This window comes from Bubalus kerabau, chromosome 14 (genome assembly GCF_029407905.1).
Source record: "Bubalus kerabau isolate K-KA32 ecotype Philippines breed swamp buffalo chromosome 14, PCC_UOA_SB_1v2, whole genome shotgun sequence".
Taxonomy (NCBI): Eukaryota; Metazoa; Chordata; class Mammalia; order Artiodactyla; family Bovidae; genus Bubalus; species Bubalus kerabau.
Window position 1 is genome coordinate 58,210,015 of NC_073637.1, and position 26,870 is coordinate 58,236,884.

The 26,870-nt window shown below is 32.8% G+C and overlaps 1 protein-coding gene across 1 annotated transcript in view; it reads right to left on the minus strand.

The window, feature by feature from the left end:
- Positions 1 to 575: 575 nt before the first annotated feature.
- Positions 576 to 26,870, minus strand: part of EMC2 (ER membrane protein complex subunit 2) — a 50,802-nt gene continuing 24,507 nt past the window's right edge. Inside the window, exons 6-12 of the mRNA XM_055546424.1 lie at positions 22,144 to 22,229; positions 21,932 to 21,991; positions 15,953 to 16,034; positions 15,062 to 15,172; positions 12,929 to 13,033; positions 3,657 to 3,744; positions 576 to 749 (exon numbers count right to left, since the gene is read on the minus strand). Of these exons, the coding sequence (XP_055402399.1) occupies positions 3,658 to 3,744; positions 12,929 to 13,033; positions 15,062 to 15,172; positions 15,953 to 16,034; positions 21,932 to 21,991; positions 22,144 to 22,229 (531 nt within the window). The 3' untranslated portion in view covers positions 576 to 749; position 3,657. The remainder of the gene's footprint in view (positions 750 to 3,656; positions 3,745 to 12,928; positions 13,034 to 15,061; positions 15,173 to 15,952; positions 16,035 to 21,931; positions 21,992 to 22,143; positions 22,230 to 26,870) is intronic.

Sequence of the window (26,870 nt, forward strand, 5' to 3'; positions counted from 1 at the left end):
GGAATGATGTGGGGTGAAAGGGGGAGTTGGGGATGCCAGACTGGAGCAATTTAAGTATGGGAAAATAGACATGAGTTCAACAAGTGAGGAAATCTGGCAGTAAAAAAAAAAAAAAAACAAAACAGAGAGAAAGGAGTAGTAGCTGCAAGGGAATTGTGGAAATGAAGGAAGATGTTTTAAAAAGTGGTAGAAAATTGAGCATATTTTAGTGTTAATAGGAAAGAAACTAGCTGAAATAAAAAGAAAAAAGGTATAGTGAAGAAAAGAAAATAGTTTAAGGACAAATGTGAAGAAAAGAAATGAAGTTTTGGAGAAGTCAGGCTGCTCTTGCAGCAAAAGAAAGGGAGGCAAATTCATGAAACTAAAGTATGGCTGAAGTATAAAAAATGAGGAAGACACTGGTGGGAAACAGCTCAAAAATGAGTAGGGCTACTTTCTTCTACTCTAGGAGGAAAAGAGGTGAAGTTGCACACAAGAATATCTGATACAGTTTATGATCTTCTCTTTTTCTCTGTGAAATAGTAAGAGAGCTATGATAGCTAACTAGGGATACCTTAATAAAGTACACAGAGGACTGAGTGTCAAAAAAACAGAAATTTATTTCATCACAGTTCTAAAGGCCAGAAATCCAAGATCAGGGTGTCAGCAGAGCTGGTTTCTTCTGAGGAAACACTCTTTGGCTTGTAGATGGACATCTTCTCTTCGTCTTTCCATGGTGCCTCCTCTGTATGTTTGTGTCCTAATCTCTCCTTATAAAGATATCAATCATATTGGATTAGGGCTCAGCAATATGACTCAATTTTACTTCATGACCACTTTAAAGACTCAATCTCCAAATAAAGTCACATTCAGAGGCCCCAGGGATTAGAACTTCAAATATTAAATTGGGGTGGGGTGGGGAGAGACACAATTCAGCCTATAACAAGAGGTTACTTGCCAAGAATGAGAAGGGAGATAGGAGAAATTAGAAGTTCAAAGTGAGGAGGTTTGAAATAATTCTAAAACAGTTTGAAATACTTCTCACATTGACTATAAATGAATTATCTTTATTGGGTAATTTCCTTTACATTCAATTTAATCAAAAATGAAAGTCTGGCTTAATTATTCCATTAAAAAATTGTTTCACAAGTCAGAAAATCTGAATTCTAGTCCTTTCTCAGCCACCAAGCAATGCCCCTTGGGTACATCTGGCTCTCATCTTTATCAAAGAACAACCTATCACAGGCTAGACATATGCCTTGGAATATACTAGAAAGAGGATTGATTTGGGAACCCCTGACATCCTAATCCTATTTCCTCTTCTTTCACAGAAGAGCTTAATTTCTCAGAACCTTACTTCTTCATCCTAAAATCAAATACAACTAAATCTCTCTAATGTCCCTTCTAAACTCTACTATAGTTCTTTGAATGTAAGTGACGTTGCTTTGAGAATCAAGAGATTCTATAATTAAATGAAAAAAAATCTTCGAAATATGTGATTAAAAAATTGTATGCTTCTGGCATATTGAAACATTAATTCTCCATTTCAATTTTTTCTATATCTTCTTCTGTTCCCAAGTCAACGTTATTCTCATGATTAAAGATGTTCTAAATATGCCTTTTTCTCACCTCTGTTGGCTTAAATACTGGGTGTTGAGTTGGAACAAGATAATACTTCTTTTGTTATATGTAATTATCTACTTAACTTTCAATCATTAAATTCTGAAATAGCATCCCTCACATGTCTAAAATTAACAGTTCTGCATTTTAAAAAGAGCTTAATGGTGGATCATTAGTCAGAAACATATATGACTGAAGTAACAAAAAATACAAACAATGGCTTAATAATCAAGTTTATTTTTCTCATGTACTTAGTGCAGAAGCTGGCAATTACTCTTGTTGGTTCAGGTGTTCATCAATGCCATCAGGGACCCAGGGTCCCCATAATCTTTCTGTGGAACCATTTTTAGCTTTAATATTTCATATTTAATTAATTCTCATACTTGCGATTTCATGCTCGTAAGATTTGAAGTCTATAAATTATTACATATTAACAATATACTTAGCAAATTAAAGATTTCTGGAAAGAAGGTGTTAAAATTAGAAAAAAGTGAAACTAAAGGCTGACAGTTATAAGGGGCACTAAATTATTTATTACACAAATACTGCTGAAGTATACAGTACTCTAGTGTCTCACAGAAGGACATTAAAAGGAAAAAGGTAGTGGAATAATATGTGAGCACTATTTTCTTTATCTGAAATGGCTGATTATGTTGAAAATGGTGAATAAATTCATGGGCAAAAACAGTTTATCCTGTGATAACAAATATTAGTTAATAGGAAGTATCTTCATAAGGGAAGAGTTATTTCACATCTGCCCATTACCTATGGCAGAACAAAATGAAAAAAAAATGCAAAATGAAAGAATTAGACTAGATGTGGAGAACAATTTGCTAACAGAATAGCTCAAAAAATTAAAATGCTTATACTGACAATAGTTCTCTTCCTTCAGACTTCTACTTTATCAATTCTTCTATGATCTCTATTTGCCCTACTAAGCACAATAGCAAGCATACCAGTGTTTCTGTATTACATTGGCAAGTAATTAAAAATTAAGTGTATTTATATATGTAATATTTTGCCTATTTTAAAAACTGATTTATATTAAGTGTTTGAACTTAAAAGTTGGAATAAAGTGCTTTAACTTTCAAGTTCTATTTTATTGCAAAACACACCAAATACTACTAACAGTAGTGTAATGATTGTTCAAAAGAGAAAAAAGAAAGAAATTGTAATTATTACTAAGGAGGTAATGAGATACAAGAATTGTAAAATATTTGCTTCTACAAATAGTTTAGATTTTCTTATTTTTCCCTAATGGAAAATAATTAAGTCACTGAAACTCCTTTCATCCCTATTATCTATGCTTTCTAAATAGCCCTTTAAATACTTCAGTGTTGAAAGTTGGATAAATATAACTTTCATAAGGGTTAAATTTGACTATCATAGCATACATGAACCTTAAACCATTTTATAGGTAAAAAATCTCAATTATGTCCCATAGCAAAACAAAATTTCATAAAATGATAATGCTGAACTTTGGAGAATGATATACTTTAACCAAGATCTATCAGAATAACATTATAGCATATAAAATAATAGCACACCGGAATGTAGAGCAAAATTCAACCTGACACTATAAGAGAATGAAATAATTTACCAGAATTTTGCTTCTGTCAACTACATATGCTATGTATTTCCTACCACACACAAAAAAAGGAGTTAACTAGAAATTAAGCTTTAAAACAATATATTCACTATTTGAATATAACAAAAAGAATCTAGAATTTTCATATGCAAGTTTAATAAATCATCAGTTTATTTAACAAGGTTATTTATATATCAGATTGTGGTTTAAGAGCAGTTATATATGTGTGATATGAAAAGAATGATGTTTGATCTCTAAGAATCTTATTAAATCTCTTTTCCATGGGCTGTCCCCTTCTGCCTGCTTAGCACTAAATGCCATTTCTAGGTTTATATAATTGCATTCTTTACAACTGCCTTCTTAACAGAAAGTCAATATACAAATAACACCGGGCATCTAGCAAATAAGTCACAAACCAGTGAGCTCAATTTTGCAGTTGTGAAATGTAATGTTAAAGAGTTTTTGAAACCTTAAGACTGGGTGATCTGCAGTGTTTCCAACATGTCTTCAACTGCCTTGAGAGAGTATTTGGTTTCCTTCTTACTTCGACCTGCAAACTAATTTTTAAAAAATGCAATTAGGCTTAATTACAGTGGCAGGTACAAAATCACAATCTTACTTTCAAATTGTTAATGAGAGTTAACATTATTTTTATCACTAGCACAAAATCAAGTATGTTCTTTTTCTTCAGTAAAAAATAAACCCTGGGTTTTAAGAACATTTTCATTAAGGAGTCATCTTCAATTGAACTATAAAAATTTCCCTGTAAAATTGACCAGTTTAAATGTTTAAGTAGTATGATAATCTATAAAAACATATATTTGATTTTCAAACTATCCTACCTTTTCAGACCAAAAAACCTTTATGAAAGAAAAAGCATAATTTAGAAACAAAATTGTATTTGTGCAGGAGTGTGGACCATTTCTACTTGTGTGACCTCTAATCAAATTTTTAATTTCAAATAAAGATAAAATATAAATGTAAAGTACTGTTATTTAACATTTTAAAGTTGTAAGATTTCTCTAAAATTTTTTACAGTAGGTTTCAATTTTTAAAAAATTTTCCAGTTTTATTAGTTGACTAGATAACGTCACATTTCTATAGTGAAAAGCTATCAAATAAAACTCTATGCTATATGTTGAAGTAATATAAACATGTTTTAAAGAATGCATTTCTAGTTTATTAAGTCATAATTTATTTCATAATACCAAATTGGGAATGGATTTTACAATGAGAACAAAACATAGGGTATTAAATACTATCTTTGAATATTCAAGAAAATTCATGACTTACTAAAATTCAATAAATACGTAATCAGTGGGGAAAATACTGTTGAATACCCCATGCTGATTTCAAAATGTGTTTTCTAACTACACTGACAATTCCCATCATTTATCATTTGACTTAACACTATAGATTTACTAGATAAGCATGTTTCCTTGGACAGGTAGGGGAAGATTTATTATATCTATATTACCTATTTTTCCTCTGGTTAAAGTATTGATCAACATTTTCTACTAGCAACGTATAATATTTTCAAGTTAACATCCAAGCACTCAGTATACTTTCAAGTGACTGATCTTTCCTTCAGATATCAATGCTGTCTTAAGTACTTAGTACTTGATTTATGATGTGTTCCTTCTCTTTTGTAATTAACTTAATTTGGCAAACTTCATGTGACCTGTTGAGAAAGATTAAGTGATCAAGCACAGGTAACATCATAGAGGAAATAGGCTTCAGGAATTGCTAACCTACCTCTGACCTCCTCGACTGCAGTTTAACATGATCATTCTCCTAGTTCCTAAACCACTAGTGTCTGTAGTTGAATACTGATTTGACAGAGTAACTATTAATAAAAGAGATTTATAGAGGAAATGCCAGGGAAAGAAAAAAACTTCTCATAAGAATCAAGATCACTTTGCCTTTTATAAGACATTACTAATTTAAGGAATTCAAATGCTGAATATACAGGTCATAATTAGAAACTATGGCAATACCACATTTAAAAGTTTGCCCTTTCATAATTTCCCCTGGTGAGTAAAGGATGTGGAGTGTGCTTATTATTCCTATTACCCAGTTGATAGAGTCACTTTCACAAGAACAGAAAGCCTTTTCTTTTACCACTGCCTACCCAAAGTAAACAAGAATGGTCCTAATCAGATATATAAAGGTCTAATTTTAAGAAAAAGCATTCTGGGGGAGGTACAAAATAGGACACTAATTTTTTAAATGGAAAATAAAAATGAAAAAATTATGTAGTGCTGAAGTCATACCAAGTACTTTAACATATAGCATTTTTTTTGGTTTGTACTTAAATGTAATAAAAATAATAATAAACACAAATTTGTGATTTTTAAAATTAGCTTATTTTAGAAAACCACCTACAAAGACTGTCTATCAATGCTACTGACTTCTGCAATTCAGAATAAGCCAAACTGACTTATCTGTGTCAGAACAAATAAAAAGAAAGTTGGAAATATAAATCTATCACTCCAAATTTTACCTGACATGCAATTATTTTGTCTATTCTAGAATTATATGGCAATTTAACTGATTAAGCTGGAATCCTATTTTTCCCTCAAATCATGATTTAATTTTCTATTTCCCAAAAGGATAGTAACAGGATCACCTCAGTAATCATAAATTATATACGCACAGACAAATTTAACAGAGTACCAAAGAAGCATTTATCTGGAAAATTATTTTGAGTAGGTTAACATTAAAGTTTTTCATGAGCATTAATCAAACTTGCCTGCCTCTACTGAACATGCTAAACCAATTACCTAATTAAAGAACAAGTAGCAGCCATATTCTGTTTCATTAAGTAAAAACAAAGACAGAAAGGAGTTCTTAAGATCTCATTTTCTCTAATTTTTAAATGCCTAGAAAAACATTACAATAAGGAATACTTATTATATACTTTATACTTGTTTATATGCCTAGACACATCATAAAGTTCTCAATTAGATCCCAGAGATTTATATTACTAAAACATCAATCTCTGAAAGTCATATTGTAGTTTTCTACATTAATCACAAATTTTGCATTTTTTTCATAGATTTTTAAGTAAACTCTTTTTTCATCGTTTCCTGATGGGTCTTAAAGAAAACTCACCAGAAAGATCACTAAAATAATAAAACTTATCAAATTCAAAGGTAAATGATTTCTCCATTGTAATAACTAGGATAAGCTGGGCTAACATTCACAAATTCACATAATTTGTGGAAAATAATATGGGTGAACAAAGTAGTAAGATAAATAAAATGGAGCAGTGGATAGATGAATCTCCAAAACATGGTGAGTGAAAAAAGCCAGGAATGAAATACATAACCAATGATCTCATTTATATATAAAGTTCTGTTAAATCAGTGCTATTCTGCAGTATGGAATGGGGCTGACTGCAAGGTGGCAGAGGGGTACTTTCTTGGATGATGGAAACTGTACACCTTGAATGGGGCAGGGGTGAGAGAGAAGTATAATTTGTCAAAACTCAACTGTACATTTAAAATATTTTCATCTTATTGTATATAAATTATACCTCAATAAAGTAGATAAAAAGAAAAAGGCTAAATAAAACAGAAAGATGGAACTATGAGTCATACAAAAGTGTAATAAATTTCCAAATGACCACATATTTTTCTTCTCATTGAGAGGTGAAATATTATATCCCCTGAATCTGGGTTGACCACGTGACTTCTTTTGCTCAAAGGAATATTAGCAATATGTGACACAGGCAGATTTCAAAATGCCCTTGTGCAATGGAGTTCACCTGTTCACTGCTCCAGGAACCCTGAAACTTATTCATGTGAGTAAGTCCAAGTTAGCTTGCAAAGTGAGAAATATTTAATACAAGGCCCAGCATTCCCAGCTGACAGAGACCAGCCACCAGATATTTAACTGAGGCCATCAACCAACCACTGGCATGGGGCAGGAAAAAAAATAAAACCCACTGGAGACTAGCAGAATTACTCAACTGAGCCCAAGCCTACATGACACCTACAGATATAAGCAAATAAGTCATTATTTTAAAACAATATGATAGCAGAGGGCAATGGATACAAATAGTTATGAAATCTGATTCACAGAAAGAAAACCAAAACCTACTGTAGAAAAAGCACAGAGATGAAAGCTTAAAACGCACTGAAATATTTTACTCAAAACTCACTACTAGTATCTAGAGGCAAAATAAATTTTACACAGTAGGTGGTTCCTGCTGCTGCTGCTAAGTCGCTTCAGTCGAGTCCGACTCTGTGCGACACCACAGACAGCAGCGCACCAGGCTCTGCCGTCCCTGGGATTCTCCAGGCAAGAACACTGGAGTGGGTTGCCATTTCCTTCTCCATTGTGTGAAAGTGAAAAGTGAAAGTGAAGTCGCTCAGTCGCAACCAACTCATGGCCACCCCATGGACTGTAGCCCACCAGGCTCCTCCATCCATGGGATTTTCTAGGCAAGAGTACTGGAGTGGCTTGCCATTGTTGAGGGGTATTTTAGGCTGCTACACAGAAATCTGACATTATCAAATGAGAGATGTTATCTTCCTGGAGTAGTATCCGAGATGACAGAAACTGATAAACAGTCTTTATACTACCCTTTCCTGAGACAAGAAAAGGCAATTTGGAAAGGAAAGATGTGTAAAACACCACTGGGTATCATGGAGTTTAGTGCAAAAGTCAAAGACATGGAGAAAGACGGGGGAAAAATAAAACCCAAACAAAATGAAACTCTAAATTCAGTTACTATGGAGAGCTTTGGGCTTGAAACAGAAAACCAAGTGAAGGCAGGATGTCATCTTGCTCACATGAGAAAATAAACAAGAAGGGAATGGAAACAATAACTGCAGCTTCAGAAACATTTACACCTGATACTTCTCTATAAAGGCAGTACATCGTGGCCATTATGAACATCAAATTTGGAGTCAGACTGTCTCAGTTTGCCTTAATTTCCTCATTTGTAAAATAGGAAAAGTACCTATTTTACAATAAACTTTCTGTTTACTATTATGACTATTATGGTTGTTACTGCTAATGTAACTGAGATAAAGTGAACTTAGAGCATGCAATTAGTAAGCACAATACAGTGTGTGTAACTGTGATATGGTGAAACATATGTATCAAATCCTTTAATACTTAGAAAACTTTTATTATGCCCATCTTGCAGATGAAAAGCTAGGCCCAGAGATGGCATGTAATTTGTCCAAGGCCACATAACTAATAAATGTCAGAGAAAAACTCTGAAGCCAGAAGATACAGATCTAGCATCTGTGTTCTCTCTCAACTATTATAAGGTACTAGCTTCAACAGAATGGGACTCAATGACAGAAAACAGAGATAAAAATCCTGGAAAGCTGCACAGGAGGAAACTGACCCCTATTTTTACATCATACGTAAAAATCAATTCCAAAATGACTGTGGATCTTAATGTGAAAAGTAGAAGAAAAAAAACTCCAAAAACACACAAGATTATCTTTATGATCATTAGCAAATAATTTCTTAAACAGGATACAAAAAGCACAAACCATAAAGGAAATGATTATGTAGAAGATAATCTTCAGAACTTTTTTCATCAAAATCATTTGAGACTGACTGCAACAAAAGAGTTAAAAAGATATGCTACATTTTCCAGTGGTCATGTATGGATGTGAGAGTTGGGACTGTGAAGAAAGCTGAGCACCGAAGAATTGATGCTTTTGAACTGTGGTGTTGGAGAAGACTCTTGAGAGTCCCTTGGACTGCAAGGAGATCCAACCAGTTCATTCTGAAGGAGATCAGCCCTGGGTGTTCTTTGGAAGGAATGATGCTAAAGCTGAAACTCCAGTACTTTGGCCACCTCATATGAAGAGTTGACTCATTGGAAAAGACTCTGATGCTGGGAGGGATTGGGGGCAGGAGGAGAAGGGGACGACAGAGGATGAGATGGCTGGATGGCATCACTGATTCAATGCACATGAGTTTGGGTGAACTCCGGGAGTTGGTGATGGACAGGGAGGCCCGGCAAACTGTGATTCATGGGGTTGCAAAGAGTCGGACACAACTGAGTGACTGAATTGAACTGTTTGACACATATAAGGAACAAAAGGCCCATAAATCAAAACGCCAAAAAAAAAACAAGATAAAAAATCATAAACCAATGGAAAACATAGACTTCATAAAAGATATCCAAACAACCATAAAAATATGAAAAAGTATTCAACCTCACTGGTCATAAGGGAGATAAGAAATAAACTTGTACATATACTCCAAGAGATTTGCACAGCAGTATCAGTGCAGTGTCATTCATAATAGCCCCAAACAAGAAATAATCCAAATGCCTATCAACAGCTGACTAAATACAGTATGGTCATACAATAAACTACAATGAAAATGAATGAACTACACACTTAAAATAAATCTCATAAATAGTGAAATAGGCCAGACAAAATACGTACACAGTGTCTGATTCCACAAAGTTCAAAAAAAGCCAAGACTATGGGATTATAAATTCATACCTTTGAGAGGGACAGAAGCAGAATTTGAAAAAAGTTATCATAAAGGTTTGGGGTGATATAATGTTTCTATTTATTGTCTGGATACATTGACTTGTGTAATTCATTGGAATGTACCTTTGTGACTTGGGGTTTTTTTTCCTACGTATGTTATAATTTAATAAAAATTTATTTTAGAAATATAGTCATACCAGGTAAAAAAAAAAAGCACTGAGCAGCTAGTTGTTTCCCAAAAATATCTTAAAAACAATGATGTAGTTTGCATACTATTATTTTCATATTATCCAAGTCTTATTTTTAAATCACAAACTACCTCTCCCTCCCTGCATCATACTCCCCTGCCTAAGCCTACTCTGTGTGGAACCCCATTACAGATCTGAGCTATCTCAACCTCCATTTGAAGAAGCACAGCCTAGCTAATACTTATAAATATTCTGACTTGCAATATGCCAACAGTTTTACTATATATAAAAAAACTATACAAAGGTGACTAAATAGTGTTATTGAAGGGCAATAAATTGTTTTAAAGTTAAATTTGTTTTTCCTGTGGTTATGTATGAATGTAAGAGTTGGACTGTGAAGAAGGCTGAGCACCGAAGAATCGATGCTTTTGAACTGTGGTGTTGGAGAAGACTCTTGAGAGTCCCTTGGACTGCAAGGAGATCCAACCAGTCCATTCTGAAGGAGATCAGCCCTGGGATTTCTTTGGAGGGAATGATGCTAAAGCTGAAACTCCAGTACTTTGGCCACCTCATGCGAAGAGTTGACTCATTGGAAAAGACTCTGATGCTGGGAGGGATTGGGGGCAGGAGGAGAAGGGGACGACAGAGGATGAGATGGCTGGATGGCATCACTGACTCGATGGAAGTGAGTCTGAGTGAACTCTGGGAGTTGGTGATGGACAGGGAGGCCTGGCACGCTGCGATTCACGGGGTCGCGAAGAGTCAGACACGACTGAGCGACTGAACTGAAATTGTTTTAATCTCCCCAATCAAGAGTACAAAAACAAAGAACACCAAAACTAAACCAAAATAACAAGAAACAATTCCAAAAAAGACATCTTTAAAAAAAAAATATATATATATACGTGTGTGTGTGTATACATATAGCAATCCTTCAAAACCCTAAAAGGTTGTTATTAATATATTAATATTACTGATAGTAGTGGGACCTACAAAAGCTCAACAGCTATGTGGGAGGCACAAGAGGATGCAAAAGAGGACACCTTAGTATTCTATAAGCCACAGAAATGAAAAGAATATGAACTGCTGCTGCTGCTAAGTCACTTCAGTTGTGTCCAATTCTGTGCGACCCCATAGACGGCAGCCCCCCAGGCTCCCCTATCCCTGGGATTCTCCAGGCAAGAACACTGGAATGGGCTGCCATTTCCTTCTCCAATGCATGAAAGTGAAAAGTGAAAGTGAAGTTGCTCAGTCGTGTCCGACTCTTAGTGACCCCATGGACTGCAGTCCACCAGGCTCCTTGGTTCATGGGATTTTCCAGGCAAGAGTACTGGAGTGGGTTGCCATTGCCTTCTCCAGAATATGAACCGATGAATCAGCAAATGGTTTGTAAAATCAGGACAGTCTCAAAGCCTCCAAATCAAAGTATAAAAAAACTGCATGCAAATATGACACTAAACAAATCTATCAATAATGGCTTAAGACCTCAAAGTCCCTGAAATATCCAGCAAACACCCTCTTCCGGAAGGTAAAAAACTTCATACTGAAGGAAAACTTCTGAAACTGAAGGAAAACTTCTGAAACTGAAACCAAATTGAACAGGTCAGAAACACTGAAGTTAAGAGGGAGAGATGATCCAGATAAGGGGAGAAGGGGAAGCTGGGAGGTAGTAAAGCTCAGGGGGAGCAAATCCCAGGAGAAACAACAACAAAATGTAACATTTAAAACTGAGAACAACACCTCAAAATTCAAGACCTGAAGACCAACAGTGGTAGAGAAAGGCTGAAGCCAGAAATATCATTATGAACCAGACCTAGTTCTAAGAAAGACTGGATGTATACAAAGGTCATATGTGAGTTCTCTGTTTCAAAGAGAAAGTATATAAAGACCAAGCTGGGAAAATTATCCTGTCCTATCTCCAACTCCCCTTACACCATAAAAATAATCTCTTAATAGCCCAGAAAAACTATCTTATTTAAATGTAGAAAACAAAAAGAATATGCACTAACTCTATAAAAAATAACTATGAAAAAAAGAAGAGAATAAAACACGGGAAATGACAGAAATATTAATAAAAAAAAAAAAAGAGGAATAATATAGGAAGTGGGAAAGGAGATCCAGTAAACTTATAATTGGAAACCTGAAAAAGAAAACTTAAGCAATCAAGCAAAATAATTCAAAATAATTATTCTAAAAAAGCAACTTTTCTCAAATTAAGAGGAATGAATCCAAATATTAAAAAGGTTTACAGTATATTTGGGGAAACTGACCCAAGAATAACCAACCAAACGTTATTATAGTAAAATTACTGGATTTTAAAGATAAAAAATTCCTTTCAAAAACCAGACGATAAGTTCAAGTCACTTATTACAGAAAGAAAATCAGGATGGTATCAAACTTGCTTTGACAGCAATATTTTACCCTAAATAAATAAATAAAAACAGAACAACATGTTTAATACTTAGGTAAATGTATTTAATAGCCAAAGGATGTAAAGAAGTCAAACTGGCCTTCAAATATAGACTATAGATGGATAAATTACAAATATGCAAGATATAAGTAGAAGTGTTTTTCCATGAATCCTTCCTGAAGAATCTCCTAGGGATGAGCTTCAGAAAACTAAGAAACGTGTAGAGACATTTCAGGTAAGATCTGACTGGAAGCAGAGTACATAAATTTTGTTACGTAGTCTTGTTAGTTTACTTTTAGGCTTTCCTTCCTCCGTTTTTATTATTTGAGTTATCTCTGATGATAAATTCACATACCCAATCTGCCTCTGAAATGCATCATGCAATTTATTTACCCTTTCTGGATTTTTTGAATTACTTTTTATCTGCCAAATGCAGAATTGCTGAGATGATAAGGCTCTTTATGGGATCATAAAAGTAACAAATTCCTTTTGAGGAAAAAAATATGTGATCCTACCAGTTAATTTACATAGTTAAAACACATTTGCTAAAGACCCAAAAGTATAAAAGTTCAATGATAGATACCTGGCATTATAGCTTGTGGAAAAATAAACAACTAAGAAATACATTAACTGACCTATGGGACAATATAAAATTATCAGTACTAACCTGATAAGCTCTGTTTATTTGACTGGCTGCCCAACTAGCATATTTCATGTTGTCTTTTTTTGTTTTTGCACTTGCTTTTGGATTAGAAGCAATATGACTTGCAGACTAAAAGCAAACAAAAAAACATTAAAAACAATTTTATTCCTTTTATGTAGCCAAGACAATCAAAAGGTTGCAATGGGCTAATAATTAAGAGTTTTTTAAATTGTGCAGTTTTTAATGCAAAGTTGAATAAATTAGTGTTTACAAATGAAAACATATTTTCAAACAGAATAATCCAAAGAACTGATAGCTTAAATAACATTTAAAATTATTTTATTAGTTATCTACCACCACTCTGGAAGGTAAAATTTCATTATCACTTAAATAATACAGGATTTTATTGTTGTAATTTCTTATTACTGAATTACTTCAGTTTTTCTATTTCAGAATTATAGAATTACTATTAACATAAGGAACCTCAAAAACAATTTAATCCAACTTTCTACATTAACATGTGAAAAACAATGAAGTCCAAAAGGAGTAAACTGACTTAAAGTAAGTTAACAAAAGTCTTAGAAACAAAGAGATCACTTCCAATCTATTTCTGTTTTCACTATACCAACAGTTTCCAAACTGTGTTCCATAACCAATTAAACTCACCCTTTCCTTTTTAAAAACTGTATTTAAACAAAGGACTGGTACTTTGGGATCCATGAAAGAATCTGTAAAACCTCATAATCATATTCTAATTTTTAATTGTATGTATTTCTGGTAAGAGAAAGATTTAACTTTTATCTTATGCTTAAATATATCTTATGTCTTAAGAGGATCTGTTCATTGTGGTTTCTTTTAGACCTAGCCTATGCTATAAGCTTTTTCCTCCTGTCTTCTTCTGTGTCACTAAGGAATTTATATGCCAAAATCTGATTTTTAAACTTTTATGTCTTTAATGTTACCTTTTAGGTATGAATGTAAGCAAATGCAGTAGTTAAGAAAATGTCTCTGGAGTCAACTGCCTGAACTGGAATCCCAGCTCAATCTTTTAGTAGCTTGTGTTCAACCTTGGGCAAATTAATCAGAACACTCTGTGTCTTAATTTCACTTTCCATGAAATGGTAATATTAATAATAATGTACCTTCTCAAATAGTTGATGTGAGAATTTAATAATTTACAATAAGAAACAGAGCTCATAACAGAGCCTGACACATAAAGTACTATGTACTTTTACTATTTAATAATTCATTACCTATTTTTTAAAATTAGCATTTAATGTATTTGGTAAAAATAGACATTGCTACCATATTGTATCTACAAGCTACTATAACTGGCACTGGTAGCATCCAGAAGTAATTTTTTTGAAACTCCTTTTAACTGTTTTATAATTCTATCTTGCCATTTCTTTGCTGAAAATTATTTCATTTATGTTTCTTCCTGCCTCCATTTCTACAATCAATTCTTTTTCACTAGGCTCCAACAAAACATTCATCCAAAAGTCCATGAAAAAACTAAAATAAATTAAAATTTCAAAGAACTGGCCTATTAATGAAGTTTATTTTTATAGTCATTCTGACTGTAGAAAGGAGCTCATTTTATTTAATTTTGAAGTTCAGTAAATTCTTCCTCTACTTCCCATAGCTATTGTTAATTGACTTTTTCTAAGCTCATCATTTGGCATACATAAACATAAGAAATGTTTAATTACATGCCTGCCATAAATAATTTCCAAACTGTCTGTCTATACCATAAAAAAAAGTTTAAATTTGGCACTAGAAATTTTACTTCTAATATATCTTTTATTTAAAAATATATCAATTATAATTTAAGAAAATTAATACAATGTTGGGCATAAGCCCAAAAATAACAAAACAAGAAATACGTAACACAGCTTTGTATCTGCTACTATTTAATTTTACAAAGGCAGATTTAAATTCTGATAAAAGACAATTTACAGTGAAATGTCAAATAGCTAGGCTCTATTAACATTCAAAAATATAACTGCCTTATAACCTGTTGCTCATAATTAACAAGAGGAAAAACATCATATGCTTATCAATGAAATACAAAAAAAATGGAGAAGTGATAAACTTGGACAGGTAATGGACTTTAAATGACTTTTCATAAAATAACATTAAACATGTACCTCAACTCACCATGTAAAGTCCAAACAAAGCTCTCATATTTCTGTTGTTCAGTTTCAATGCTTGTGCAAAATACTTTCTTGAAAGTTCGAGATTTTCAAGTCCACCTTGGGTATATTTAACCTGTTAAAAATTACAGAGTGCTGAAATCTGTTTATTTTACTACTTTGAAATGTAGCATGCTTCATCATACCATAGGCATTAGTAACTGAAACAGATATTTCTGTAAACAAATGCAAGCTGTTAAAAGAATTCATCTTAAAGTTGTAGAGCTAATCTAAATTTTAAGTAAAACCTACCTCCTACGAACATCAAGATCACTGAGTAGTTTTTAAAATTAAAAACTGTTGCCAATATAAAAAAGCCAGCCTTGCAAATGCTTTACAGCTTTATATTTTCTATTACTATACTAGCATTATAAACATAGAATTCATACTAACTTGTCCTTTCCTAGTTCCACTGACATTCCTTAACAATGAAGTCCTTTTAACCTTATAGGAGTCAACTGTATTGCTATTCTTAACAGTTAAGTTCCCAAAATAATGACCTTAATATAAGTTTCCTAAAATATGGATGTAAAAGTCATAATCATTGTAAATGCCTTAAAAGCCATTAAATGGTGATAACTGTGACATAATTCATAATTTGAAAAGAATATACTACACAATCAAAAAATACAATTAAAAAAGAATTTCACTTTTAAATAAGGGCATTTAATTGAAAAATCAGTATTTCCATTACAATATTAACAATTTAAAACTTTTACTTTCACTAATCAATTTTCATAATATGTCTTAAATATTTATATACTTGCTTGACATTAAGGACATATTCTTAGTTCCATATAATATACAACACCAACAAAAATAAAATCACATACAACTAGTTTTTGGAAACACTTACTTCGGCATACTGCTGACAGTATAAGTGGTTGTAAGGATTAGTCATCATAAGCTCCTCTAAACAAAAGGCTGCTTTAGCATAGCTGAAAAACACCAATTTTAAAAGTCATAAATAGTATGTCAGTTACACCTTAAAATGATTTTAAAACAATTTTAGTGATATTATCCATTTTATTCCAAAAATAATTTAAAGTTTTATTAATAAAGTACTTATCTTGAATTTGTAAATACAAATAATATCACTTTTTAAATTTTTTTTAATATCACTTTTTTTTTAATGAAATGGATAAACAGAAGCTTAAATCCTGAAGCAGTCTATGATCAAAAGACATTACATTTTAAAAACTGGGTCACTACAATGACATTCAAACATTATTAACAACATAGTCTTCAAGATCCTGGATCAGTTTATACATAAAATAAGTTCCAGAAATTCACTGATAATTTAATATTCAAATAGCTAAAGTATGATGAAGAAATAAACATTTTATTAGATATTATCTATTCATTAAAAATCTTTCACAGACATTACCAACCTATTCAAGTTAGTGGTGTTGATATGCACTCTACTACTACTTAATCATGTGGCAGAGAAACAAAATCTTTACTAAAACACCTAAAGAAAAAATTGCCACAAAGAGCTCTGGAAAAATAGCTTTATCCTGGTGCTGCTGCTGCTGCTAAGTCGCTTCAGTCGTGTCTGACTCTGTGCGACCCCATAGATGGCAGCCCACCAGGCTCCCCCGTCCCTGGGATTCTGCAGGCAAGAACACTGGAGTGGGTTGCTTTATCTTACATGACTATAATTTATCCCTTAATGTATTTTATATGTTTAGGTCATGTAAATATCCTTATTATTTAAAGGAAATCCTAAAGAACACAGGTATTATAAGATTTAGTCCCAGTGAGGAAGTGATGACATTGTAACAGATAAAAGGATACTAAAATTAATTTTGACATTTGTCAATATAAAAAGGTACCTATTTTACACTAATGTCTGATATATTCACTTTTCAAAATATGTAGGCTGTTTTTTCACATGTGCAAAACTAATAATAGCTAACTGTTTTTATGTGTTTATTATGTATCATGTATTTCTCTGGCTGTTACAAATATTAACTCATTTAATTCCACCAATACCTTAGGAAATAAGCAGAAAACCTATACTCTTAACTACTAAGCATACTGCCTATATGCACTACACACTACAATGAAAAATTGTGGTGGTGATGGTAGTTAAGAATATGTCAATGGTAACATAAAAAGGGATACAGCAATCAAACCCAAAGGGCCAAAGGAACCAAAAACACCCTCCCCAAATGATCTCCCCAAATCATAGCATTTTAGATTAAAGATCTTATTCAAAGATAATTCTCATGAAAGATCACATTGCTATTTAACCCGTTTCATTTTTATGCCCCAAATCTAGTATTAGTTCTTAATGTATGATAACTATACAATCACTGAACAAACAACTGAATAAACGTCTAGAACAAAAGTATCGTGACTATCAATCTGATATTTATTGATCACTGTATAGAAGAGGAAGTCTACCTTAAACACTCAAGTTCATCAAAAAGATAATTCCCTTCTAAATGTGTTCCTTTAACTAGGGTACACCAAAAATTCATATTAACGCTAAGAATAAATGTTCTCAGAGACTTAAACGGTTGAGCAAAATTGTGACTCTTGATTCTTACATAGCATTAAGTAACATAAAATGAGTATACAGGAGTTTTTAATGAAAAAGTATTGCCAAGATATTTTTGTTAAAAATTATTTAGTATTAACATCACATACAAGGAGGGGATACCCTCCCCCAGTTTTACAAAATGTAAAATCAAATAAATTTTGCAGATAAAGTATAGAATGAAATAAACTCAGAGCTGGAAGGAGCAAGAAATGGCCTAATCCAGTTTTTCTCAGGCAGCAGTGCCCAAGAGTACTGAGCCAGAAGAAAGTGATTTTAGTGATGACTATTTTCAAAATTCTCCCAAGGATGGTATATATCATCCAGATGGCATTGACCATCCCAAATACTTATATTAATTTATTATATACAACAACTCAATGAAATTAAGATTTAGAGAAGTAAAATAATGAGAATCCATTTAAAATAGAATAACCACTGTTATTACTACATTAGAGTCAGTAACTAAAGTGTTTGTGAAGTTCTTCTGTTCCACACAAAAGCATATGTATAGGCTACAGTATTTGCTCCTAGACTGCTTTATCAGTATTATGATTTTTTCCTTACAAGATCTTGATAATTCCCTTTGTTAAAGAATCTTACAGTAAAGCTGGAGCTACAATAATGACATTCATAATTAACTTTAAAAACTGCTCCTTGCTGATAGCCAGTTTTAACAACAAATTACATTAAAAAAAAAAAATTCAGTATCTTTGTTCAAAATACACAATTATGTTTATAATGTACTGTTGGGATTAAGGCAAAAATTATAACTAATTTTTTATATTTAGAAAAGTGTCTCAATATGATCAACCAGTGTGATCTATACCAGTGGAATAACTGTATTGAGAATTTATAAATCAGAAGCAAATTTAAATAAAAGCAACTTAAAGATATTAAAAATGTATGTGGCAGAAATTTATATCCCCTTTTCTCTATAAAAACACTGAACAGACTGAGATTAACATCCTACTGTGGAAATCTTTTTTGAGTAAAAAAGTCTAGATCTAGATTAGCAATCTGCCTGTGATTTACTATAACTATTAATATGCAGAAAAGAATGTCAAAATGTTAAATGTATCAAGCAATTCCTAATTTGCTACATTTTTGCCACTGTGTGCACAAAACTGTGGTAAACTGATATCTGACAATAACTTACCACTTCTACCAAAAACATCCTACTTACCACAATGACTTGCTGAAACAAATTAAATGAATTAAGTGAACATTCTAATTTTCAAATAGCTTCAAAACATATTAACATATTTATTTTCACTCACCCTAAATCTAAAATTTTCCTTCTAAATGTTCAATTGGAAAAAATAAACAATCATTTTGTAAGTAACTAGCTTCAAGATCAAAAGGAGCTTTGTAACACAAGACAAAAGGATATGCAGAACATAAGTATCATTTCCCATAAAAAGAAATTACTTTTCAGATGTTGTTCTGTCTTTGTATCTCTTGACTTCTGGTGATTCTTCCAAGATTCTATCCAACAATATCTCAATAAACTCTTTTGAGACCCAAAACAAAGCAAAACTGAATGTGGCTATTATAAGATGAAGCAAATAATAAATTTAGTGATAGGTTAAAAATACAGTATAACCTATTTAAGAACTATCAAAATATTTCAAATACATCCAAAAAAGTAAAACTGATAAAGAAGTAGAACAAAAAAGAGAATATATTTATATGGTTCTTAGAGGATAGAAAACCTGAAAGCAATATAAATTGATATATCTAGCCATCTAAAAATATAAAGTTTCCATAAGTTAAAAAAAATCAGTATTAGCTCATATCATTTATATAAAGAGCTCCTAAAAAAAGTGTAACCAATTTTCAGCTATTAAAATCTGCAAAGATTAAAAAGAACAATAGCACCCACTGTTGTTACGGGGACACTCGAATAACTCTGCTGTGAGAGTAAATTAATACTACCTTTCTAGTGAACACCTAGGAACAATTTATCAAAATCACTAAAAAACGCATATATCATTTAATCAAGTAATTCTACTTTGAGGAATTTAGCCCAAGGAAACAACTAAAAATAAAGACAACCATTACATGTATGTATAACTGAATCACTATGCTATATAGCTGAAACTAACACTGTAAATCAACTATACTTCAGTTAAAAACAAAACAATGCTGAGTTTCCAATTCATGAATTTGGTATTATTTATGTGCTCTTTAATTTTTTTAATTAATGTTTTGTAGTCTTCAGCACACAATTTACATTAAAAAAATATATATGTTCCAAAGTGTTTTATGCTATTATGAATGCTTTCTTTTAATTTAAAACTACAACTGTTTGTTGCCAGTATTTACAAATATGATTTTTATATAAGTGATATCTTATCTGCAGGTTTACTATACTGATTAGTTCTAGTGACTTTTTTGTAGAATCTGTAGAATTTTCTAAATTGGCAATCATGTAATCTATAAATAACATTTTACTTCTTAAAAACAAATAGAATAAAATGAAGATAGTACAGCATTACTATATTTTACTAGGAAATTAGTTAGGAATACCAGGGTTAATTAATAAGATGGAATAATATTAAAATCACATTGTAGAATATTTTCTGTGATAAGGAATTTTTGATAGTATATAACTAAGTCAAAATTGCAAGCTACAAAAGATTAATTGTTTCTTTTTATTTCAAGGGATATTGAAGGGAAAAAATCAAATATAAACTGTAGTTAATTTAGGATGATGCAATTACACATGATTTTTGTCTTTGTCTTTATTCTTTATTGGGTTTTCCAAATTTTCTGTATTAGGTACTTCTTTAAAGAAAAAATTTCCTTGAGGCTTTGAAATTTCTATAAATGGGTTTAATCACAAAATCTTCAAAAGGCACAAAAATATAAATAACTACCATCTGCTTTAGGAACAGATTAAAACCACTGTTAATTTTTTTTTACTGCACTCCAAAAATTCAGTTCATGTTATTTAAATGGTTAGATATCACCACTGACTCAATGGACATGAATTTGAGCAAACTCTGGGAAATAGTGGAGGACAGAGGAGCCTGGCGTGATGCAGTCCATGGGGTCTCAAGAGTCAGACGTGACTTACCAACTGAACTTATCAACAACAATACTTTATAAATGTTGACTTTAAAACAATGAAAAGTAGAAACATGACCATTTAACCAAATACACTACCACTCTTATATATATAAGAGAAATCTAAGTACATTTACACAAATGATCATATAAACATCCCCATATGTATACTTAACATGATTCAGGAAATAACTTCCTATTAAAAAACAAAGAACATCTGATAGCTAGCATATATAACAGAACTGAAAAATGGTTCCCAGAACACAGTACACATTCATTAAATGACAGCTATTACTTTTATTTTGGCTCCCACTTTTATTAGAATTATACATATAACTACCTTAACTCTTCATTTTACATACACATATAGCCCTGAACAAAGGCAACAGACAAGTGTCTTCATTTGATTTTATTTCCTGTGTCAGCTATTTTGTACTACGAGAATGAGGTTAAGTATCCTAGTATTCATGCACAATAAGAATACGCGCATGAGAATCTGATTCTATTCTCTCAAAAGGGATGAAAGAAACAATCTGATATACTTCAGACTCAGAACTAAGGGGGAAAAAAAAAAACCTGCCTCCAGATAGAGGTTAGCATTAATGCTGTGATATTAGAAAACTTGCACTAAGACTGGGCTAATCCTCTCACACTGGGATTTCCTCCTGTCACTGCAGCAATAAAAAAAAAGCTAACAAAAACATTAAATATCCAATAAGCAAGTTCCTACAACATGCAACATTCTTGATTATTCTTGGTTTTTAACCCAGGCAACAGAATGCTTCTACTTTGGAAGAGTTGATTCTCTTCATGCTAAGGCTAATAAATGCATACAATTGACAGAATTTTTAAACAGCAGGGAATATAATACTCTTTGTATATAAGAACAATTTAAATTCTAAAAATTCACAATTTTCATTCACTATAAATAACCTTAGCTCAGCAAATACATGCCTTTCTAATTTCAAAGAATGCCATCTGGATTTAAAAGAAAACTTACTTCCCAAATAAAAATAATTTAGCAAAACACAACTGACCTACTTAAAACAATTCACATATTATAACCAACAAACTGTCAATTTGTTTTTTTATTTATTTTGTTAATTTGACACAATTCACATCTTCTCACCAATCCTTCAGAAACTACTATAACTCCTGAACTTACACAGTGATGAAAATTGCATTTCCTAGCAAAATTTTATGTGTTTAATGACTTACTCATGTTCATTGATATAAAGTTCTGCAAGTTCATGCCAGGCTTCTTGGTCTCCAACAAATCTGGTGAGAGTAAAGAGAAAAAAAAAAATAAATGTGTAGATATTCTGTAAATGAACAGCATGGAAGCAAAAAGGAAATCAAATGCAAATTCCATTTTAATTAAAAAAGATTTATCAGAATAACAAAACACAATCCTCTTGTAAGACACTCACTGTTCCAGATACTCATTCAGTTCCCGAATGGCCTCCACATTTTTCCCCTGGGCTTTTCGAATGGCAATCTTACGCTTTCTTGCAGCCTGTGGGTTGACATTAATAAAGGATTAGGCCTTCATGATTCCCTGGGTTTTTGTAAAGAAGGTAATTTGACTGTGCAAATTATTATCTCAATGCCAATGAAATTCCATTGTAGAACTACTGCTTAGTGGGAGTTTATAAACATACCCCATGACATCCCACTGGGGAGTTCAAACATTCCTCTAACAATCACATGTGCTTTACTTTTGATGTATACAATATATGCATCATTTCATTCAAATAAATAACCATCCAGATTCTGATAATTACAAGCCAGCAGGGAATCTTAATCTTTATCCAGCCTAAAGTCCTTTACTCTGTCTCATTCATAAGATCTGTATCTTAAGAGATAGAGGGATAGTGGAGATTAGAAAATAATCTTACTGTGGCCACTTGAATGTCATTATACAAATATGGCCTCTAATAACTTTTTTCACAATTTTAAGAGAAAAATCTAGCTAAAAGTCTTTCAAAAAATAAAATGGGTTCTGAAAGAAATATTTTTATAATATACAAAACATTTAAAACTTGCATCTTAAAGCTTTTCAAATATAAATAGAAAAATAAATGCCACTTATTTACACATTAATCAAACACATAATGAACATCTGTTGTTTGCCAGGTACTGCGCTAGACAGTGAAAATAAGAATAAAAAAAGGAACAGATAATTCCTTTTGGGAGTTAAGTCTAATAACAGAAAGATACGTCAAATAAAAAGACAATGATAGAGGTACCTAGGATGTTGTGACAACATAGAAGAGATCCTAACATAGCCTGAGGGGAAGAGGTGGAAAGACAGCAAAAAGGTTCCAGATGTGATACCTGAACTGAAATACAAAATGCAAGCAGACATAAAGAAAGCAGAAGAGAAAACTATATGGAGGGAGGACATTGAATATTAGGAAGAACTCAGGAGCAAAGGCAGCATTGTGTATAATCAAGACTTTATGTTTGGGGCCACAGTGAACAATCAGAGACTGGAGGGTGCTGTGTGAATTATTAAATTTACATCCCCTTTATCTCTGTTTAATGAAGAAGGCTAAAGAATAAAACACACTATAATTAGGGCTAAATTAGGCTTATTAATTATGAACATGACTGTCATTCTTTTAAAAAACACACACTCCACAAGATATAGACAAGGAAAGTAAAATGAATGAAGCCTCCTTAGATCAAAAGAGCTATCTGTCCTGGGGTGGAAAGGTGGACTTTCTGAAAAACTGAAAGTAAAAAAACATCAGATAAAATTAATAAGAGACTTCCAATAAATAAAACCAAGAGCCATATTTATAATAATAGTGATAATAATATTTTGGTAATGAAAAAAAACACATCTGTTAAAAATATATATCCTTGATTACATGGCTCATATTGAAGGCCTACCACAATGCCTGCCACACAGTAAGCAATATTTTTTTAAATAATTTTACTATTTACAACAATGAAAGGACCATAATAAATACACTCAAATTCATAAAGAATTCAGAAGGAAAGTAAAAGTGAAGCTCTAAAAGTAACTTGCCCCAGTCCTTGCATCTTTGCCAGTTAAAATGATTTTGAACAGATGCAGTGAAACCTGTTGAAAATACTGCATTCAAATTCCATAAATAAGAGACAAAAAGTCAAGCTACAAACATGAATAGGAACCAGTACTTCTATAGTCACAGTAAGAGATGTGGTATGAACTCTGTAATGGATACCATTATTCACAAATGAGTTTCATTTTTTAAAAAATACATCTAATACTAACTTTTTCTCAGTGATTTGACAACAGAATCATGTCTCTCCTGTTGAACACACACCAAAGTTTTAGGACACAGCATTTTGTCGAATACTGTTTACAAAGAATTACTAGTGTTTCATAGATAATTAATATTTTAAAATGCCTTTAAAACAAAATAAAAAACCCTTTCATAAACGGAAAACAGGTTTAAACAACCTAAATGCATCAAGAGAGGAAATATGAGAAGTAGGGATCTCAAATTTCTCATTACCATTCTAGATTCATTGATCAGAGTTCCTGATAAAAACTGAGATATTGCAAATTAATTTATTACTATTATTTTGAACAACAGATATTGGTAGTAGGTGGAATCCAATTTTAAAATAATGTAAAACACAAAAAAATGGTATTAACTTTTTAATCTTCTATTTTAAAAACTAAAGAATTTTCCACCTTACAAACACCTCAGTGAAATACAAGCAAAGATTTAAAATATAAGGTTTTATTAATCAATTTGGGAAACATGCTCCCAAATCTCTACTATATAAGCAATATATTGCTAAACCACTCTAAACCTAAGATACAGTATCCTATCTCCTAGTATTCTAAGGTTAAAAGCAAACTTTTAAGTAGTAACTATTCAACTATGTAAAATCAGTCTTCTTAATGAAACTACACATGACACTTTAAAGAAAAACCTACATGGCAAATCAGCATCATACAGGCAACAATATATCATTAATTCACACACAATAGTCCTTCTACAGAAAAATAATATAACATTTTGGAAAACAAAAAACTTCACTTATCAAGATCATTTAAAAAGACTACTAAGCAGGGATTTCACTTCCAGCCAAGATGGAGTAACAGGGAGCAGTTTTATCCTCTTGCCTGAAAATGCCAACTGTAACTATATATAAGTATATATGTAACAACTATTTTTAAGGCAGAGGACAAAAGGCAAAAAAAAAGAGAGAGAGATTCCTGACAGGCAGAAACGAACAAGGTGAGCCCTATTTTTATTGCCCTGGTTCAACTGCTTTGAGAGTTTCAAGGGTGCCGTGCAACAAAAGAAAACCAGGTTGAGCCCAGATGAATCAATGAGTTCAGAAAGCACTCGAGTCCAAGAAGATCAACACGCTAGAGTTCATGGGGCAGAGTACAAGAAAAGAAAGAAAAATATATAAGACTCTAAAGAGATTTCCCTTGAATCTCAAGGGTTCCCCTTAAGTACTCAGTACTTATGTACTGATGGGTGCATGTTTATGAGAATACTGATCCCCTCGAGTAGTGATTAGTACTGATCAGTACTGATCAGTGCATGTGTACGAGGAAACTTCAAATGCCAAGAAAATATCTAAGAGAAACATTTAGTGGGAAAAGTGCCCCAGAGCTCACACAAGGCTGGGAACAGTGTCTTTCTACCAGCCAGACTGGAAAATGCCATGATTCCTGCTGCTGCTGCTGCTAAGTCACTTCAGTCGTGTCCAACTCTGTGCGACCCCATAGACGTCAGCCCATCAGACTCTCCTGCCCCTGGGATTCTCCAGGCAAGAACACTGGAGTAGGTTGCCATTTCCTTCTTCAATGCATGAAAGTGAAAAAGGGAAAGTGAAGTCACTCAGTCATGTCCGACTCTTAGCGACCCCATGGACTGCAGCCTACCAGGCTCCTCCATCCATGGGATTTTCCAGGCAAGAGTACTGGAGTGGGGTGCCATTGCCTTCTCCGCCATGATTCCTAGGACAGTGGATAGAGTACTAAGATAGACCTATTGAGGAATAATTAGTCCCAGGATAAACGATGTTCTGGGCCTGTCTCACAAAGACCCAAAAGGATAAAACTGCTTGTAATTTAATTATGTACTACAAGAAAGAATATTTACATATATTCATATATATATGAATATAAAAATCAGAAGGGGCAAAGAAAACTTTAGACGATGATTCTGTTCACTATCTTAATTGTGGTGATGGTTTCACAGGTGTATATAATTGTCAAAATTTATTAAATTATACACTTTAAATATGTGCAGTCTATTCTACATAAATTATATGCCCAAAGTTTAAATAATAGCATTAGACTAAACATTGAGTCTTAAGTGTTTATCAATTTCCATTTATATTTCTTTCTCACATCTTATGAAATATGCCAATGTTTTGAATTCTTCTGAATTTCTTCTTTAGATCAATCTTTAAGTCAAAAATGAAAAGTGCTCCACATTTTACAAGCGATTTTAATAATGGAGCCAGGATTTCTATTATAAATATGAAACGCCAAAAAGTTCTTATGATCATAAATTTGTTACATACCTCTGTACCATTATCTACTATGCTGCTGCTGCTAAGTTGCTTCAGTCATGTCCGACTCTGTGCGACCCCATAGACGGCAGCCCACCAGGCTCCCCCATCCCTGGGACTCTCCAGGAAAGAACACTGGAGTGGGTTGCCATTTCCTTCTCCAATACATGAAAATGAAAAGGGAAAGTGAAGTCGCTCAGTCGTGTCCAACTCTTCGCGACCCCATGTACTGAAGCCTACCAGGCTCCTCCATCCATGGGATTTTCCAGGCAAGAGTACTGGACTGGGGTACCATTGCCTTCTCTGATTATCTACTATAGTTAGCTATCAATTTTTTCCTGAAAGACATGTTACACCTTCAAAAAAAAAAAAAATAGGCCACACAGGACGAGAACCTAGAAAAGGATTAAAGGACTAAGGTCTACCAGTAAGTACAATGCAGAGCAACCCCTTCCCCAGATGTTGAGACCCAGAAAGACCACTGGCCAACAGAGGGAAAGGAGAATTCCAGGTTCTTTTGCTTCCAAGGCTTATGCCATGACCCTGGGAAATATGGCCTTCTAAAAGCATCTTCACGCTTGGCACAGAGGCAATTATATCTAATTCCAAAATAAGGGGC